This window comes from Cheilinus undulatus, linkage group 11, assembly GCF_018320785.1.
Source record: "Cheilinus undulatus linkage group 11, ASM1832078v1, whole genome shotgun sequence".
Taxonomy (NCBI): Eukaryota; Metazoa; Chordata; class Actinopteri; order Labriformes; family Labridae; genus Cheilinus; species Cheilinus undulatus.
The window spans coordinates 32,246,068-32,266,719 of record NC_054875.1 but is presented as its reverse complement, the minus strand read 5'-3'; the positions used below and the strand labels follow the sequence as shown (position 1 = coordinate 32,266,719).

The following is a 20,652-nucleotide window of genomic DNA, read 5'->3' as shown; positions in this document are numbered from 1 at the left end:
AGGAATACCCTGCTTATCATTTTTATCAACTGTCACCTTTCCTTTTTTCAGCGTTTCTGTTGGCCAGCACTGTCCTGCCTCTCATAGTATATCTTACTTTACCCATAATACTTTTAAAAGAACTCTTAATTATTGATCATGAGTGTTTGTCTAAAGTTTATTTGTACCTGTGTGTGTTGTAGGTATGACTAAGGTGGAAGAGAAGCTGAAGGCAGGCAGAATGAAGAGATCAGAGGGGAGTGGGCTCAGTGAGGAACCTCAGAGGAGACCGACTCCCAGTCAGTCTTCAAAGAAAGACCACGCCACAACCAGCTCAGGTGAAAACCTAGATCTTTTTTTTTTCCTGTATATTTTTCCATAAAAATGAAGGCTTTAAGGCTTGGTATCATTCAAAAACACTTGTTGTACTATTGCAAAGACTGAACTTTGTTTTACTCAGTTACTCCCAAAGAGAGTGGGAAAGTTCATGCCACAAAGTTTCAATACAAAACATTATTTTACCTCACGTTTTATTTCATTGTATTATGTTTCATTATATTACATTACTTTACGTTATGTTACAGGGCAATCAGTAAGATATGACACCATATGGTACGTTACAATATAATACCATAACAGGCAAAAGGATACAATACAAAACATTACTTTACCGTGATAATCTGTAACATTACGTTACATTACTTAACATTATGTTACAGTAATTTAATTTAAATACATTTAAAAAATTAAAATTAGGGTGTCACCCTGAAATCATTTCAGGAAAAAAGCTTGGTGGACAAGTAAAACTTAATCTGCACTTTGTGTTATCAAACATTTCAACTTTTTACTGTCCCTATGCCATAATATTAATCCTCCTTGAAGTTCCTTATTGTTTTTAAAAATAACGCGGGTCTGTATCCAAACAGGAAGTCAGGTACTCTTTAAGATGGTACAAAAGTCCAAAATGAAACAACAGAAGTTTTAAATGCAATCACATTTTACAAAAAAAGGGGACTAATTGTGATAATTAGGGAAATTCTAAGATAAATTTGGATTCCTGGAGGGATTTAATTGTTTGACAGTCCTAACTAAAAGTAAACAACAATCTTTATATGAGCAGATATAAAACAGGTAACTACAAAAAAAAAATCACACTTAAGATTTTAGGATAACTAAATATTTAGACATTAAAGTAACTTTATTTAATACCTGATGGAGTCATACTTTTAAACTTATTTTTAAGGTGCTGTTCCTGACGCCCAATGGCAGCGAACCATCTCAGATCGAGGTGAAGTTGTGTGTCCCACCTGCTCCATCGTCACCAGGAAAACAATCCACGGCCTCAAGAAACACATGGAGATCTGTCAGAAGGTCAGGTGGTGACTCAGCTGTTCATCAGACTGGTAGAGGGACTCGTGTTACATCCTCCTCTGCAAAATTTGTTTTCCTGTTAGAACGATAAATTCTAAGCGAATCCTTGATTAGAGCCCGCTTTTCCCTGTAGACGAGCTTTGAATTCTTTGAAAGTTAAATAAGTAGAGAAGAGGAATACCTGCTGAGTCCCGTGAGTACATAATTTAGTTGGATAGGTTTCAAAATCTGTGTCATTTGTGGTTTAAATCTGAATCCTGATCTGAGTGACATCCAATTTGCCAGCAGGAAGCCTAACTAAAAATCATATCAACAAAGAAACAGCTTACACATTTATAAAACTTTTGTTAACTGCAGTCATTATCCAACTTTCTCCCTCTGAGTATTAGATAAAGCTCCCTTAACTCAGAGCTGTAATTTCCACATCGGAAAAAACTTTGACTTATTACATAATTCCTAGCGTTCTCCATAGTGTAGAGTCCAGGGAGCTTCCACAGTAATGATATTGATTGGAAAGCTGTACAAATAACATCAGGCATTATCTCAGTACAGTAATCTCAAACTGTTTTCCTGTGTAATATCGTTCACTCATCTGCTCTGATATAAAGCAGCTGAAATGAATTAAGTGGAAAGACTTCTGTGGTTTGGTTGCATTGCACTCAATTGTGGTCTATTGTAATAAACAAGAAAGTGGTGAAACACAGAGGAAGTTAATCCAGCTATATTTTATTGAACTTTTCCTGAGAACAAACCAGCTGGAGAGGTGCAGTAGCCTCCAGGCATTCAGAGATGTGTTCCTACAGCCATATTCCTTGGCCCAATGGACTGTGTGAGTCCATTAAAGTGACAGTTTGCACCGTTAAGCAATGACAGAATCACCACATTACCTTGGGGTCAGTTAACACAGACACACCTCAGTCCAGATCAATACTAATACAAGGAGAGAAGTCTATGAAAAGGAACACCTTGTGTTTAGATGACTTTTCTTTTTCTTTAAGTTCCCCGACATGGACTTTTTTCTTTCTGTTGTTTCTTTTGTTTCTTTTTGTTGACAAAAATCCCAAACTCTATTGCATTACAAATGATTTGCTACAATACTGAATGATCTGATAAAGAATATAGCTTGGCTTCTTGTTTGTTCCCTTTTATAGAAATGTAATTGAAACCTATGTTTGGCCTTTAACCTCTGCAGCTCCAGGATGCTCTGAAGTGCCAGCAGTGCCACAAACAGTTCAGGTCAAAGGCCGGCCTCAACTACCACACCATGGCCGAACACAGCACCAAGGTACATCCATACTCACAGGTTATTTTGGGTTCCTTTTGATTTGTCTTCACTGCCTGATGAATCACTCTGCAGCCAGAGTCCAGACAAGGATACTTCAGTGCAGTAAGCATTAGCATAGGGCCACATTGCCCCCCACAGCTTCCCATCAGGGTATCTGTTTTCTTTAAATCTCTACAGCTTTTTAGATGCTCTTACATTTCTTTTACGTAGTTGGGTTCCTGTGTTGCCTGGATTGGTCTAGGTTATTCTGGGTTTTTGTTCTTGGTTTCCCTTTATTCTGGAATGTTACAGTTATGATGTCTTTCTAACTTGACATGATTTCGTGTTTATAATGTTCTACTGGGTTTTTATGATGTTGGACTTCAGGTGCTGGCTGAGTTTTCATGTTTTCATGGGTTCTTCTTTTGTTGGGGTTTTGTCTTTCTTTTTATGGTCTGCTGTTTGTGTTTGATGCTTTGTCGTAATTGTGATTCTTCTTATTGTCAAAGCACTTTGTAGACCTCTGTTTTTAAAGGTGCTACATAAAATAAAGTTTATTATATTATTATTACAGCTATTAAAGAAACCCCAAAAGCAAATAAGATTGAAAGCTATTTATCAGGCATGACATAATACTTGATGAGTTTTATAGAAATCCATCCCTCAGACATAAGAAGTGAATATTCAACCTGGAGCACAGATACTACTCTCCAAAAATTGCTGTGCTTGTTTGCCCAGGAGTGGACTATAATACAGTAATTCAGTATCCTAGGGCAGAGATGCTCAACATGATGGTTGGGCCACTGATAGGGGTTGCCAGATGCCTTCTAAATAACAACAAATATTGCAGAATTAAAAAAAAAAAATGTGTATTTACCCATTTTAATTAAAAAATATGCTTTTAGTTAGTTAACTATAATATGAAATCATGGTAATTTGGTGAGATTATGCTGAAATCAAAGTTATTTTTAATAACACATAACACACGGAAGGAGAAGAAAAAGAAGAGTTCAAATAATTTGATCCTCTGTCCCGATGTAACCCAGCTTTCCTGTGATGTATCAAAACAATCCTGCAAATATAAACCATTTCTAGCGCCCCTTTAATTAACAGCCCCATTGGTTTCTTTTTTTTTTATTTTCAGAGATTAAAAAACTTTTAAGGATTTTATGAAACATTAGTAAAAGTATGCACCCTGCTCACTGTGATTGCACATGCACACCCACAAGTACTTGGTCCGACCTGCTTCTCGTAGAATCTGGTTTTAGACACCTTACATACTGTGGGATGATTTCATGAAGGTTCAGCTATGTTAAATAATATATTCAACATGAATTTATCAAACAAGAGACCTACAGACATTTATGTGAGTTGGCTTCATAACTATATACTTATCAGTCTGTTCTTGATTCAAGCTGCATGTTTCTGCAACAAATTCCTACTTCAGGGTCTTTGAAAGTGAAGTTTTTCTCTGCCAGAGAAGCAAAAGAAAAGACCCATTTTCTGCACACATTTACATCAATCACAATTCAGCATATTAGCATCAAGCTAAATGATGGACAATGTAACAGCCCACAAATATGTAGCTAAAATATTTCAATCGCCCCCTTGCGGCAGACTGCAGTATAGGTGATAGGAACTGATCTCACTGTTAATGGCAATGACTTACTAACATTTTGGGAGAAAATAAATTTAAACAATAACATGATGATTAGAAACATGTAGTTTATTTTGATTTCCAGCCCCAACCACATCTGTGGCCCTTGTACAAATATAGGTGATGACCCATGCTTAGTGGCTTAGAGGGCTAATGTTTCACCACTGTCACACTGACCCACTGAACCAACGGGGGTGGTTAGTTACTAAACACCACAACAAAGTGCTACAAGCATTCAGAAAGTGGTCAGACTTGCTCTTTAGACTCTATGTATGGAAATCCACTGCATGCTATTTTCAGCTTTCACCATGTTTGATGAAGGCTTTAGGTGTTCATCAGGAGTCAGTATTAAATCTTTAGCGTGGTTTTTGTCAGCTTTGGAGCCTTTTTTCTATCAAATTAGATCTTTAAGTTTGTAAATTATAATACTTGAGGGTGGGTGCTTGGTTTCCCCATCCCTGAAGTGCTCATATTTCCTCCTGCAGGTGTCTTAACTCTGACAGCAGAGAGCTTCATTAAGATATTATCATGACACTCCTGCTTTAGAGCAATTCTATGAACTAAGCTGAATAATTCAAGACTGCCTGTTTCAAAAAGTATCATGAAAGATTAATGAATGTACGTGCACCAAACCTTGTAGCATGTAGCATATGTGATTGTGTTTCTATGTGAGCACTCTTTCTGATGTTATTATATAGTGTGTGTGCAGATATATGAGTGTGAAAGGCTTTAGTGTGTTAGTTTGTCAGTTTAACAGTGACAACAGCTGACTGTCAGCCACGTCCAACAGTTTGATGGAAGCATTTTGTGTCATGCCCTGAGCTTAACGACATGATTTCAGCTCCAGCATGTTATACATTATGTTTACTAGGAAGACCTTCAACAAATGCTTCTTTTTCCTGCAGATTTTTTCAAATGTGATGATTAAGTCTTTCATGACACAATGACAGCCTTGATTCTGTTCACTCTGTGTAAGTCTGTTGATGTGCACGGTTGTGCTGTAGTTGCTGATTAGAGAAGGCTTTTGTCATCTACAGGTTTGACTTGTGTGATGACATTTTAACAAGATTTTTAGAAGAAGAGGGTTCAGAGTGCAATTCCATGTGCAGAAAGGGGGGTTTTCCCTTCCAAATTTTAAATGGTATTACTGGGCTATTAATGCAAGAAGTATTAGAACATGGTTAAAAGACACTGAAACAAGAGACAACCCAGCTGGCTACAGATAGAGACTGAGGCTTGCAGTGGTCTTTTTCCATGGTTTGGTCTATTTGTTCCTAAGTCATTCAACAAACTCAAAAAGAACACCCTATTGTTGCTAATACCAGAATAATATGGAATAAATTATATAGAGCTGGTCGCTGGGGCTTTTTCAGGTCTTCTCAGTGGAATAACAATAGAATTCTCATTGGAGGTAAACCTGTTAATTGGAAAACTTTGAAAACAGCTGGTATTTTATATGTGTCAGATTTATTTGATAGTTGCACATGTAAGTTTCTAAGCTTTGACCAAATTGTACATAAATATAATTTAACAAGTAACCAGTTCTGGAGATATGTCCAAATACAAAGCATCCTGTCCAGATGGTTAGGAAGTCCTCTTCGCTGCCCCACAGGTAGCCCAGTAGAACAACTTCTTACAAAATCTGTAACATGCCAAGGCTTAGCCTCCAAAATTTACCAGCTACTACAAGGACAATTGTGTGATCCTCTAATTAAAGTGAAAAAACAGTGGACAGAGGATATGGCCATGGACATATCTCCTGAGGATTGGAGGTCATGTTTGAAAAATATCAATATAATGTATAAAGAACTTGGCAGTAAATTCATTCAACTAAAAATAATACATAGATGGCATCGGACACCTCAACAATTGCATAGGCTTAAATTATTACCAACAGACAACTGCTGGAGATGTGAGGAGTCCGGTGCTTCAATTTTTCATATACTGTGGTCATGTTCTTTACTAACAGACTGGTGGAACAATATTAAACAGGTTATTTACAAAGTCCTGAAAAAGAAATTCCTAATATCTCACAAATTGGTCATTCTGGGCTCAACCATGGAACTCAAAGACTTTGATCTGGCCCATTTTGAGAAACGATGGATTATTCTGGCCCTCACAACAGCTAAGCAGATACTACTGTGACACTGGAGGAGAAAACACCTGCCTCCCTATGACGAATAGGCTACATTTATGGCTCAGCTGGCAGCCAATGAGAGAGTGACATATTCTCTGTTGGACAAACTTGATCAGTACATGTTCACATGGAAACCCTACATTCCTGGCTAACCACGTCTGCAGCATAGAGGTCATTACAAAAATATCTGAACTACTCTTTTGATGGACAATATTTACAATGGACAAGTGTGCGTATGTGTGTTTTAGTTGTTTGTGTTTTATTATATTTTTTGTTCGAGGATCTTCTCTGTTTCTTTTACATACCGCTTTCAGGTCTGGACAGATTTTTGAAATTGCACTTCAAATGTAAAATGGGGTTTTTGCTATTTACTGTTTGAAAATCAATAAAATGTTGAACACACAAAAAAGAAGAGGGTTCAGAACTGCAGATATCTTAGAAAACCATAATGCACATAGCATTCCAGAATAGTATAGTGTTGATAATGCAATAAAGTAGATTTTTATTGTCATTTGCACTGATACAGAACAGTGCAGGTACACGAAATTCTGTGCTTTCCTCCTAGACTCAGCTTTGCAGATACATAAAGTAAAAAAACAGAAGAGCAGTATGAATGAAAGAAAGCAGCAAAGTAAAATCGTAAAATCAGAAAATAAATTTACACAGTAGATGGGCATTGGTTTAGGTCAGTTGGAAGAGCAGGTGCTCATTTACTGAGACCATAGTCCTCAATGCCTGTGTCACAGATGCCAGTCTTGATCCTGGCACTGTTTGGTGCCCATCCAACACCCCCCCCCCCCCCTTTTATTTCCTGTCTCTCTTCAGATGCTTATTTTTATATTACAGCAGGTAACATTAATGTTTGTATTTCCTTTGTATAATATCTGTGACAATAGCCTTATGTCTCACAGCAGATGGGCCATAGAGGACATCTTATAGACTTCTGCAGTAGGTATAATGTTGAAGAATGCATCTTCACGTCAGTGTTATTTAATGTATAAACAAGACTTTATTTTAGTATAAAGGCTAGGCAAGAAATGTCTTGTGTCCACAAAACATAATGAGTACGAAAGGGCTTGCTCATCAGAGGAGAAACTAACAGGAGTGTTGTATCTGTAAAGTGATGTTTTTCATTGATTTTACAAATCAATTCCATGTCTTGATGATGGGTTTAGCTGAACTCCAGGGGATGTTCAGTGTCTTGGACATGTTTTGTATCCGTCCCTGACTTATACTTTTAGTAACCTTTTCTCTGAGTTGCTTGGAGTGTTCTTTTGTTTTTATGGTGTGATGGTGACCAGGAATATTGATGAACCAGTGACTGGACCTACCAGACACAGGTGTCTTTATACTACAGTCACTTGAGACACATTAAATGCTCTCAGGTGATAAGCATTTTAATAATTGTGAGATTACTAGCACCAGATGGCTTGACCTCTGCTAAATTTGGTCAGTCACTTTGAAGGGGGTGAATGTTTATGCACTCACTTATTTTACATAATATATTTTTTATTCAGTTGACATTACTTGTTAGAAGTCTGTGTTCACTTTGATGTTAAAGAGTTTTTTCTGTTTTGTTTTGTTTTTTGTCAAAAAAAGCCTAATTTATTCACCATGATTGATTTATAAAATCAATGAAAGGGTAGATCATCCAAGGGGGTGAGCACTTTTTATAGGCACTGTATTCTGATTGGTTTTGATTGAAAGTGGGTCACAAAGCTGTTTCAGTGGGTCGCCAATATATGCCTGTAGAAAAATTGAGGCAGGAAGTCCATGATGAAAGCCCTGGTGAACATATAACAATATATTTGATTTGTTCCTGGTCTGTCTTAAGCTAAGGTCATGTAGCAGCATACTGTATTATTTTATCTGTGTCTTTGTATTTTATAATACTGTCTGTGTTGTCTGATTTTGGTGCTGTCTGATTTTTATGTAGATTTTTAATGGACTTTTTGTTGTATATACCATCAACCTGCCGGGGACTACAGATGGAAATTAGCCTATGCCTACAATCTGGCACATTTACATGTCCATGTTCATTAATGTGCATTGTCCAATGTAACAAATAAATAAATAAAATAAATATACTCAATTCAGCTGGGATAATGAGTACATATTGGTGGTTTTCGTAAGATCTTACTTTATTTATCTGAAAGCTTGCTTCATATGATAATTTATTAATTTCTTGAGCTTCATGTTATCATGGGAAACAGTAGAATAAATACAAGTTCTTCCTAGGTTTCTATCATTATGTGCTTTTTAAAAAGGCTTTCTTTTGTCCTGCCTCCTTGTTCAGTCATATGTTTATTCCCATCTAAGATCCTAACTACAACGCACTAGTACTGTTGATCAGTCAGGGTCCAAATCTTAGCATTTAAGCACAAAGTATTCACATTTAGCATTTTGTGTTTAAAAAGGGCCTGTCCTGTACAGGTTCGAACTGTGGGTAATATCGTGCTGTTGGCTTAAAATGAAGTGGATAGCATACAAACATGTCATCTACATGACCATATCTCATTGTTTTATTTTCAGGTAGCTCATGGTAGGTCTACCTTGAGTGGTTATGACGTTAAAGCTAATGATCTCTACTGAATAGCAGCATGGACTAAATGATGTTGTGGCTGATAAGGGATAGCAGGAAGGAGGGATTGGGAGTGTTTTATCCCCCTTATGTTCTAAAGGCATTTTTTTTTTATTCCAGGAAGCTGTTTTAAATCAGTTGATTTTTCCACTTATCCAAGAATACGTGTGCTGTCAGCATGGTCACGTGCCAAAGCCCCAGTGCATTGTAGGAAAGCACAGAGGGCTGACAGAAGGAGAGGGGTCACCCACTGAGTTTGACCTTGATGTTGGCTGCTGTTCCTGTGATACTGCTGCCCATTCTCTCTTTTTCTCCTGCATCGCTCTTTGGCCTTCTGTGTCTCTCTTAGAGGCATTAAGAATACATGCTGATGTAGTTTCATGGTTCCCCCCTCCCGAGTGTAAATCAGTGACTGAGCCGGTGTCTGTTCTCTTGCCTGCAGGCTTTAGCATGATTCACTTGAAACTGTGAAGAACTCTGGCAATATCTCATCTCCTCCTTACCCTCTCAGAAAGCTTAGGCCACTCCTCAGTGCTTTCTCTGTGTGTTAACACATGAGAAAACACATGAAGTTCCCTCCTCTGGGATTCCTCAGTATGTCCACACTGTCTCCAATCCTCTGCACTTCTCCTCTTTCCTCTCCCTGGCAGCCTTGCCATCTGTTGTTCTGGTCCTGGCCGGGCTTTGGCACCAGCCAATCCTCGTGTGAAAACATGAGTTTGACAGTTGTCATAAACACGCCTTGAGTAACAACCTCGCCATGAAACCGTTTAATGATCCTGGCACAGTGTGAACACCCAAGATGGAAAACACATTTTCATCACAGTTTTCTTACAACAAGTAGGGCGGGTGTGGGGGGTAGAGTATGGTGGTGGGGAATGCTTCTGTGACGTTGTGTTTGTTGCCCTCAGCCCTCGGGGAGCGAAGGCCAGCCGGGCGACATGCACGACGAGAGAGAAAGACTGCGGCGAGTGCTTAAACAGATGGGAAAGATCAAGTGTCCCAGCGAGGTATGCACCTTTCTTCCCTGTGTCCCTTTCTCCTTTTTCCTGTAGTGCTCTTTTTTGTGCCCTTCATTTCCTTTGCTACAACTATTTTATCTTTCATGTCACATTTTCCTCTCTCCTCCTTTGCCAGTTTGGAGTTTGTTTCTCCCTTTTCCTCCGGCTCCCTGTATTTGTGTCTGCCTCCTTTTCCCTTTCCCTTTCTCCTTTTTCCCTTTATGCCTTGTTCTTGACATGTTGCCCAAAACCACATCAACACTCTGCTTCCCATTACTCACACAAGAGCGCAAAAGGCAGAGAGAGAAAAGCTGCAAAAAATAGACTCTCTACTGTGACATGTCCTCACGCTGAAAAATGAGCAGTTTCCTCCTGTTTTCTCCATCTTTTTTCACCATAACCACAGAATATCGACCAACTGCTGGAATTTTGCTCCATTAAACCCTCACTCTGCTCCACTTAACCAGGTCTACGCTTAATGTGTGTCTCAATTTTGCTATTTGATCCATATAATCACACAAAAATTCCGCCTGTAATATACAGGGTTGTTCAGCACACTTTTCCAGTCTGATGGGCTTCCAGTACCACCAAAAACGCTGTGGAGGAGAGTTCTCTGATGATGAGAAGCCTGTGTTTCTGTGCCAGCACTGTGGAAAAAACTACCGCTCTAAAGCTGGCAGAGACTACCATGTGCGTACTGAGCACTCCTCAACTATGACCAACACCATGACAGCCACCAATATCAAAGACAATATCACTGACACCAACAACAACACCGGGGAAGACAGGGTAAGACAAACTAAGACACAGATCATGTACTGTTTTATGATGTTTTCACTTGATTGAACTTGAACACAAAGCCGTAGTTTGTCCACATCGTATAAGAATCTCACTTCTCCTTCAGGTAGTCCCAGAGGAATCCTCAACAATAGGCAAAAAAGAGAAGAGCCAACCCGAGAAGAAGGATTGGCAGGAGAAAGCACCATCAATCCAGCCTAAGGAGAAGGAAAGAGAAGCCAGAGACTCGAACAGAGAAAAGGAAAAGGAGAGGGGAAAAGAGAAAGCAGCACAGAATGAGAGCCAGGGGGACGACTTTGAACGCACCCCGAGTGGCAGAGTGAGGCGCCGGTCAGCTCAGGTGGCTGTTTTCCACCTGCAGGAGATAGCAGAGGATGAGCTCGCCAAAGACTGGGGCACCAAGAGACGCATCAAGGATGACCTAGTGCCTGATAGCAAGAGGGTGAGGAGGAGGGCTGGGCACAGTCAGCAAACACAATAGACATGCACACAATCTCTGTCACCACATGAACAGGCTTCAAGCATTTCAAGTGGGCATTTGCAACCCAGTATCTGCCAACAGGCACTTACATGCACAGAGCCAACCTTTACACAAAAAGAGCTCTAAACAACACGTGTCAGTATGAAAAATGTAATGTCAGCACAATAACACTTGATCATGTGCCTAAAAATCTTCATTCCAGCTCTGATACTAAATGGAATATTAATACTGGTTATCCTCTTTATTACAGTTAAACTACACCCGTCCTGGCCTCCCAAACTTCAGCCCAGAGCTACTAGAGACCTGGAAAAACCAAGTTAAGGAAAAAGGCTTTATCTGCTGCATCAATGTGGTAAGAACTCTGAAGAGGTTATGGGCCCTACTTCTACAGTCTGAAGTGAACAAAAATCATTCAGATTCCATGTTGCTAGTTAAATGGTGTGCAGTCGAGGTTTGGAGTTAGGCAAGACAGTTCATCTAAGAGGCCGTCTTATTTCAGAATGTAAGTGTTGTAATTTGCTAATGCAAAAATGCTTATTCAACTTAATTCATAGAAAAATTCTGGCAGTAACTTCATGAAATAACCACATTGCAAATTTGACATGACAGACTTTGCAACATTTCATGAATAAAACAGAGAAAAGGTCAGAGTTGTAATCTGGGATTAGATTATGTATAGATATCTGAAGCTATCATAGCTACCCTAGCTAAGTAATTAATGTTACTCCATAAGCCAATGTAGCCAAGTTAGCTTTAGCAACTTGAGCTTTAGAAAACATAGCTAAAGCTTACGTAGGTGTGCTAAGAATGTACCTACATAGCTTACATAGTTGCTTTGTGAGCTTAGCTTGAGCTACATTAGCTACATAAGCTATGTAGCTAATTGCTGGTGTCAGGCCAAAACCACCTATCTCCAACATCACCACTTTTCAGAGAATGAAAAAAGCAGTATTTTTCAATTGATTTTAACTTTAAAATTTGTTAAAAACCCAGTGATAGATATAAAGGGTGTCCAATAGCACTGATTTATGAAAAATAAAATAAAATCATGAAAAATGGAGATACAAGGTTTTGCTTTCATTGAGGATGAGGTTTTTTCCTGTGGGAAAACTTTTAGATCAGCTTCATTACTCCATTTGTTGTTAGGTTTTGCAGGTCATGTTTTTAACTTTTGTGATCCTAACAGATACCTCAACCTTTACCATAACCCTAAACGGAAGTTTATCTAAGTTTATTTGGAATTTTTTTAGCATGTATTTCTTTTCTGAAAGAGACGGCATCTCAGATGAACAGTCTGAAAGAGTGGCAGTCAAAGATGTATGGTCTACAGCTAGGCCCCTCTCAAGAGAGGAGCAGGTTGCACAAAGGTTGGATTAAAGCTGAGGTCAGACTACATGTTTTCAGCATGATTATGGCGTGACCTAACAGGTGTAGGGTTTTGTGACCTGCTGACTCTCAGAAAACCTTTTGTATCATCTCCTATAGTGTGTGTATAGTGAGCGACAATCAAGAACACATATGAGACACCTCATAACAGAAAGTCTATTATGTTTGATTTTTGTTATTCCCTCTATCAGTGGCATTGACCGGAGCACATGCAGCAGTGATAACTGTAGACAAACCAAATGTCAACGGGATATATAAACGATAAAGATGGTGCTGTGAAATGTGACAATGTGCCTGAAAGCTGACATGATGCTTTAACACAGCAGATTTCAACTATTTTCTAATACAGCGCGCTCATGTTGGTTTATGTGCTTCCCTCCTTCCATTGTGCCACTGATCACTCAGAGAGTAGCCGGGACATTGTATGGCACATTTTGATGATGTGATTAAAGTAATCTGCTGAAATAATTCCTCAAAATCAGATACAAATGTGCCTTTCTAAATTGATGGTAGAGAGATTTGTGTCAGTCTCTGCTGGAATTTGAAACCCCCCGTAGGAGTTTTAAAGTTAGCTTGGTAAAGTGTAGCAGGCATCTAAGAGGTATAGGTAAGCACTTCCTCATGGTGATGTCAGACAAGGGTGCTAACAGAGACACAAGTTCATTAACCATCCTTCTAAAAAAACTTTGGCACAGGTTGAAACTAGAACAGCACTTGGAGAGCGCAGACCTCTGCCATAAGCCCTATTTCCCAATAGTAAAGAATCCTTTAAAAAATTCCTGGATCCAGACGGTGATCCAAATCACTCCCAAAATCTAATCAGTTCTTCCTTATGCCATTTCTGACATTTCCTGAAAATTTCATCAAAATCCGTCCATAACTTTTTGAGTTATGTTGCTAAAAAACTAACAAACAAACAAACTAACTAACTAACTAAAAAACCCTGCCGATCACATAATCTTCTTGGCAAAGGTAAAAATGACAACGAATGACACTTTTGCAGCTTGCCAAAATGCTTAGCATCGTTGGGTATATGATAGGGCTCTTTATGTGTCATCATATGTAATTTGCCTTCATACTTAGCACAGGGCCTCAGAGGTCTCGCTAACTGATTCTGTTTGATAACTTTCTGTTTTGTTTCAGAACTGTGAGGCTGTCTATTCCAGTGTGTCAGGACTTAAAGCGCACCTTGCCAACTGCAGCCAGGTACAAACACTCACCTGCAGCACAGCCAACCAGATAGCAATAGTCTCTCTAGACAGTGTTTTAAAATTAGAACAGACACACACATGCGGAAGTTCCCTGAGAATTTTTACCTAGATTAGTTCTTGAGTTCATAACAAGGTCAGCACTGTGTATGCTCTCTTCCTTATTCTGTTTTGCCTTTTGTAGAAGTTCTTGAGGAGCTTTGTGTGTGTCTGTGTACAACCAACTCATAAAATGAATGTATGCAGCATGAGAATTAACTTAGAAAATAGAAAAAAAAGTTAAAGTCAGGTTAAATAATGGGGGACTTTAAGAGTGTTCTTGTCTGGTTTTACAACACAAAATTATGACAGATAATTGTGTTTTAATGTAAGTAGTTAACACTAGTACATCCTTGTAGGTCTGAGCAAAAAGTGGAACTTTTATGCACAGCATTTTTCTATCATGTGATGTTGACTGATACATAAAGTCTGCAATCTCTTGTTTAACAAATGATACATTTCTGCTATTTATGGCTATAACATTTTTAGCTGATTACCGTGTATGTATATTTGGAGTGTGTTTATGTATGTGCTTATATCTGTGTTTGTGTGTGTGTTGCAGGGCGGTGGTGAACTGGGGAAGTATACTTGTCTGATTTGCCAGAAGGAGTTCAGCTCAGAGAGTGGTGTGAAGTATCACATCAGTAAAACACATTCACAGGTGGGTACTTCTCAGTGGAAAACTTTGCAAACATTAATAATTTATGTATTACCTAGATTGCACTCCATTTGCAGCACACACACTCAGCCCTTATTTTTCATTTATTTTTAGTTTTATTTGTCAGGGACCATGTACAGAAAAAAACAATAAACTCATCAGAGTAGAGATGCTCTGCACCAGATTATAGCTTTCTAGCTAATTTCCATCTTCATTGTTTGGACTACACGTTTGTTGTCCTCCCAAGTCAAATTTGACCCAATCTGGTTTCATTATTTTTGTAGCATTATAGGACAAAGTGTGACTAGATTCCCCTTTACATTATTTTCCCTGACTTCATTTCAAGTCATACATCTTTCACTCTCCTTTAATTTATGGTCAAAATGTTTCATTCCTTCTTTTTGAATAAAAAAGCCCTGTTGAATTATTTTGAGTATAGTTATGATCAGAGTAGCATTTGATTGGATGATCACAGACAAACCTTGTAATTCTTTCCATGGCAGCTGATAATCAAACTTCTTGTTGCTCAAAATTGACCCCATCTTATTTGTGTCATTATAAGGCATATGAATAATTTATCACCCAAGCTTTGTTAGGACTTTATAGCCACATTTATTCCATCATTAAAACAATTCCCTCACTTCTTTTTATAATTTATGGTCCATTACAATGAAACAACAACTTGGTTTAGTGTAGAAATGAGCAGAACTTGTGAATTATTTTAGCTGTATTTGTGATCATAGCACCCTGGGGTAATTTTTTTACCCTTAATGATGAAAATCAATATATATCTTTATAAAACTCTGTTATTCATTGTGATCATGAAGGGTATATACAGATGAAATTAAGTTGATGCAACTTAAATGGCTAAGTACCTGTTGCTAAACAAGAACTGTTATATCCGAGAGCATTACTTAAAATTTTATGTCATCTATCACCTCTAATATTTGAGTTCTGTTATCTTGGATACAATGTAAATTATATATTTTCAGTCGAGTCATACTCAAAAAAAACATTCCACTATTTAAAAATGTTGATGTCATCAGTCTCAACAAATATGTTGAGTATTTTCTTCTTGTTCAGTTTTACAGTGTAAGGTGCAATCACAGTAGGCACAGTTTCCCGATACTGTGCCAAAGTATGATCCCCCCCCCATATCCTGCACTGACACTGCCCCTGCCCCAGCCGGGCCTGACCACAGTTACCTCTTGAATATATGTCATCACTACTACGACATGCATGGTGCTGTCTTAGCATCAGCACAATGGAGAACACCGAGATAGCTATATCAGGCTAAAGGATAGCAGTTTCATTGTAATTATTTTGTTCTATTTTATACTTTGTTAGCTTTTATCTGTTGATTTTTTTTTTTTTTTTTGTATTTGTTTTCTTTCTGTAAAGTGACCTTGAGTGTTGAGAAAGGCGCTTATATATGAAATGTATTATTATTATTATTATTATTATTATTATTATTAAAGCCCACCTCCTCCATCCATGCCAGGGCAAGGGAAGTGTACCATGCTTTGACTCCTATTAGTCAAACAAACTGAACTTTGTTGGGCAAACATGCTTGGGCACCGTAAATCTCACACAATAACTTTGTTATTTATTAATATCAGCAATTTAGACCCCCAGAACTGTACTATAATATCATATTCAAAAATGATAGTTTGCTTTTATATTAACAGAGTATGTCATGCAGTTCTCATAGCCTTATTGTTAGAGACTGAACTGATCACTTACTTTGTGTTCTGTTGCCTTAGAACTGGTTTCGAGCAGCAGCCACTCAAGTTGTGTCCAGTAGCAAGAGCAAAGTGCCAGAGAACGACGGGATAAAAACTGAGGTGAGAAACGGGGCCACCACCGGTAAAAAGAGGGGACGTAAACCCAAAGAGCGCCCAGCTGTGGTAGAGCCTCTCCAAACAAAAACTGAAGCACCTACCGCTACTCAAACTCAGCCCCTGCGGTGAACCCTTCCTTGGGCCCGACACAGTCCCCCACCCTGATCCCCAACCCAACGGACAGCGCTAATTCAGGCCAAAACAGACAGCCAATCCCCTCTGTTCCCAGACAAAGAAAACCTAAGAGGCTGTCGTTTTCAGAGTAGCTCTGCTATTGTCGACCCAGGAGCCAGAGAGGATGCTTACTGTAAATGTTATGCCAGGAAGCTTAAAGACCTTTTCCGACTCTACAAGGACTTGGCACTGAGAAGAAAGTTAAATCCACCATTAAGAAGTAAGACACTTAGAAAGGACTTCAAATCCTAGTTTTAAACCCCAGAGTCAATGTGTCTGCTGTTATAAACAATACTTATGTAACAGTGGTGTTCATTTCTCCATTCCACTTCTTTCTCCTTTATAAGGCACACGTTTCAGTTTGTGTACTCACAGCAGGGGTGTCAGTGAAAATCAAATGTAATCCTGACTACTTCAAGAATAGGATTGTCTAAAGTAGTATTTCCAACAACTGCAGAGAAAGTGTCTCTACAAGATTTATGTTGTGTGTGAGAGGTTTTAAAAAGGGTATTCTATTAGCATGGTGAAGTCATTTAAGGATAGCTAGTGTTCTCACATTTTTTCCACAGATATACTGTACTATGTACATAAACAATATCTATCTCTATATATCTATATACTCAGAACTGATGATGCCATCTGTTATTTCCAAGCCTGACATGTCCAATTGGACCATGAGCAATCCAAATGTTTGCAGTGTGTGCTGTAGTGCAATTATCTTTTGATTCTTTCTGTCTTTTCCTTTTCATGTTTCAAATAAGCAAACGTAATATAAGCTAAACGTTGGTCAGTTGTTAATCAGATTCCACTCTGCTATTCCTTCAGCCATGTAGCTATCACCTCAGAGACATTTATTTTATCTGCATCACATGAAAGGTATCTGCTTTGACAACCGTAATTGATGTTATAAAATTATTTCACTGATCTTTTACACTGAAGTGAACAGGCAGAATTTAAAGAGTGATCATTTGAGATTTCCATCTATGAACAATAAGTTACACAAATACTTAAAATGGTATTGTTTGATTGATTTTAAACATAAAAACTTGAAGCATTCTGTCTAAAATCAGACTGGTGAAGTGAAACGTCGGACAGATGGGTGAATTCCTTGCTTGTTGCACCATTGCAGCACAATCAAATGATGTGACACCATTTTAAAGGAGGCCATATTTTGGCTACGGCTTTAGCTTGAATCAAAGAGCTGAGGAGACAATAAATTTACTATCTTTTATAGAGAGATTGAGGAAAACATTAATCTTTTATTAAGAGAAAAATGCAAATGAAGATTCACATATATTGTTTATGAATTATCTCCTGAATGCTCAAAGCTATGACCTTGCACTTTATCCCTTAAACCTTCTCGCTCCCCTCTTGTATTGTCTTGTATTTTTGCACTCCAGGGGTATTCAACCTAACCTAATGGCTGTCAGGCAACAGGAGCAGGAATACTTAACTCTGAGAAGAAAAATAACTAGAGGAATAACTAAATTTGTCTTTAAATGAGTATGAGCAGCACGGTTTACTCTTGAAAATACTATCCAACAGGACTGTATGATTTTAACTCAACACATTAAGCCATAGCTGGTCTTGTTAAATCTAAGGCTGCTCTACTACTTAAAGATAGCTAAGCTCCAGATTTTTAAAAGAATAATCCAATATTATTTAAAAACTTTAGAATCTAAAATGTGTGCAATCAGATAATTATTTCACTTTAAAGTGTTGAAACTTGAATCACAGTTATATTAACAATTTGAGCAAATGAAAACAAACTATTTGATGTTTGCAGTCTATGTCCATAAAAATAATGTCTTGCTTGCTTAAAAACAGAACGTAAATCTATTTTATATTCTCTAATGTGTATTACCTAGATAGCAATCTGATAGCTTTGGATGAAGTTGTGATGTGAGGGTATTTTGGTGCATTAATAAGGGTGCTTTACTTGCCACTCTACCTTAAGGACCTGATATTAAATCATCCTGCCATTTCCTTTTTATTGGCAAGGCCTCTGAATTTTGCACCTACAAATGTCAAATGTCATCATATAGATGAAGCACTGATGTCAGCAGAACATTTTTAAAAGACATTGAATTTGAAACGTATGGTGGTGTTATCCCTGCGCCGTGACCTTTTATATTGTGAAGCAAAGACGGGAGCTGAATCCCTCCATTATTAATCAGCTGATGGAGTTTATTCAGGTGGGATGATTATGCATGAGTCTGTCCCTGGTGGCGGGATGGACCTTTTATCTTCTATCCAGGTTAAACTGATGGAGGGGATAAGTTAGACAAGCACTGATTGGTCCTTGGACCTATTCGATACGAGTTGTCCAGACCTTGTGTGTGTGTGTATAAAACAGTTAGCACCTTTGTAGTGACTGGACGTTTGGAAATGTTGACACTTTTTTGTTAAGTGTTATGCTGTGGCACAGAATCAGTTCATCAGCTGCTTGTAACTCATTTTGTTTAATAACGTCACATTGACTGTGTTTACCTGACAAGCTTTGGTGTTGCAATATGATAGTTAGGCACTGCTTTTAACAGTGGGTATTTTATATTTTATCACACCCTTTACTATCTGTCTTCCTATGATGTGGATAACACATATCTATCCCGCAGTGTGAGCTAACTGCAACATGTTTAGAGAGTACAGCAATACACCATATTTAGCTGGTTTTGTTGGCTTGCTGATATTTTGATATTGATGTGTCTTCTCAAAATTGTATGGCTTTTTTTCACTACTACTCCCCTACTTTTATTTGTTTGCTTTGAAAATGCTTTTTACATATTATCAAATCGGAAAAACATTGAAAAAATTTGTAGACTACAAAGAACATTGTAGGCCTATGTGTCGGCATACACTGTTATTTTATCCATTTTGATGATGCACATAAATTGAGCTTTTTCAGTACAAAATGACAAACACAATGAGAGAGTCCTTTATTATTACATATTCAATATGGGACAAAAAGGCATATGTATGTGTTTGTTTCTGTATTTAGTGCACTTACTATACCATGAAATAGGCTTGAAATAGGAGTGTTGTTGGAGCTTTCTAGTTACCCTGACTGTGTGTGGTGTGACTTTTGTACCTGGGGAAACAGCAGGCTCAAGTGTCTTCCCTTTGTCAGCAATGTTAATTCTGAAATCAAGGTTAATCCTTAGAAATCCCCTTAGACAGTCAGATAATTTTATCCTTTTATTTGGACAACAGATGTTCGTTTTGTATGCTACCTACTTCAACACGGTATCTGCCTCTGTTGTGGAGGCCATTGTGATGAAACTGTTGAGAGTTTAAAGAGATGATGTTGTAGCTCATAACTGGTTATGATACATAGGTAACAGGTGAAATGAGACTAATGATGTATTGAAGACTTCCATATCTAAAATTAAGCTGTATAGAACCTAACATAGGAGGCAGAAATGCCTCCTTTGAGTCTGAACTGTTACAATTTTTCTCCCAAACTTGTTGTATTACCTGTGCGTAAATATCCCTCAACTAATTAATAAAAGTTTGTTGACTAAATTTGTGTCATTTGTGTTCTGTGTTAAATGTGTTAAATACGTTTTTATTGAAGTAATTTATTGTTTAGTTTACACCTACTGTATTTTCTAGAATATAATGCTACCTAAACAGGAGACTTTTGTGGTGTTACAAACATGACAACATAATAGGGCTGGGAAAATTTCAGGAGTGTAACATCTGTAAAGGTAATAACAGCCCACAAACATAATAAACCACAAATGTAATACAAATTAAAGCATAACTAAAACATGATAATAAAACACGATTAATTTCCCATAAACTTAATAGCAGTTGCTACTGCAACCGTAATAAACAACTGGTAAAACAACGATGCCACCGCCATGACTGGCTTTTTGATTTGACTTGAGCTTTCGCTGACCTGAACCAACCGGCAGTTGTAAAAAGGCTACAACAATGACCACAAAAATCTGGTTTCCATGTTCATATTACATTTGTGGGAAATAATTACAATTTTAAAAAGCCAGAAATTTTAACCTACCCACAAACGTTATATCAGTTGCCTACTGCAGTTGTAATAATTTACATTTGTGAAAC

The 20,652-nt window shown here is 38.0% G+C and overlaps 1 protein-coding gene and 1 long non-coding RNA gene across 2 annotated transcripts in view; one reads left to right on the top strand and one right to left on the bottom strand.

Annotated features, from left to right (window-relative positions):
- Window positions 1-20,097, top strand: part of znf512b (zinc finger protein 512B) — a 46,117-nt gene extending 26,020 nt beyond the window's left edge. Inside the window, 11 exon segments of the mRNA XM_041798803.1 lie at window positions 183-317; window positions 1,223-1,350; window positions 2,543-2,635; window positions 9,901-9,999; window positions 10,534-10,779; window positions 10,895-11,230; window positions 11,520-11,621; window positions 13,799-13,861; window positions 14,465-14,563; window positions 16,324-16,507; window positions 16,510-20,097. Of these exon segments, the coding sequence (XP_041654737.1) occupies window positions 183-317; window positions 1,223-1,350; window positions 2,543-2,635; window positions 9,901-9,999; window positions 10,534-10,779; window positions 10,895-11,230; window positions 11,520-11,621; window positions 13,799-13,861; window positions 14,465-14,563; window positions 16,324-16,507; window positions 16,510-16,667 (1,643 nt within the window). The 3' untranslated portion in view covers window positions 16,668-20,097.
- LOC121517213 overlaps window positions 1-20,652 on the bottom strand; it is a 51,435-nt gene that overhangs the window by 23,103 nt on the left and 7,680 nt on the right. The window lies entirely within an intron of this gene.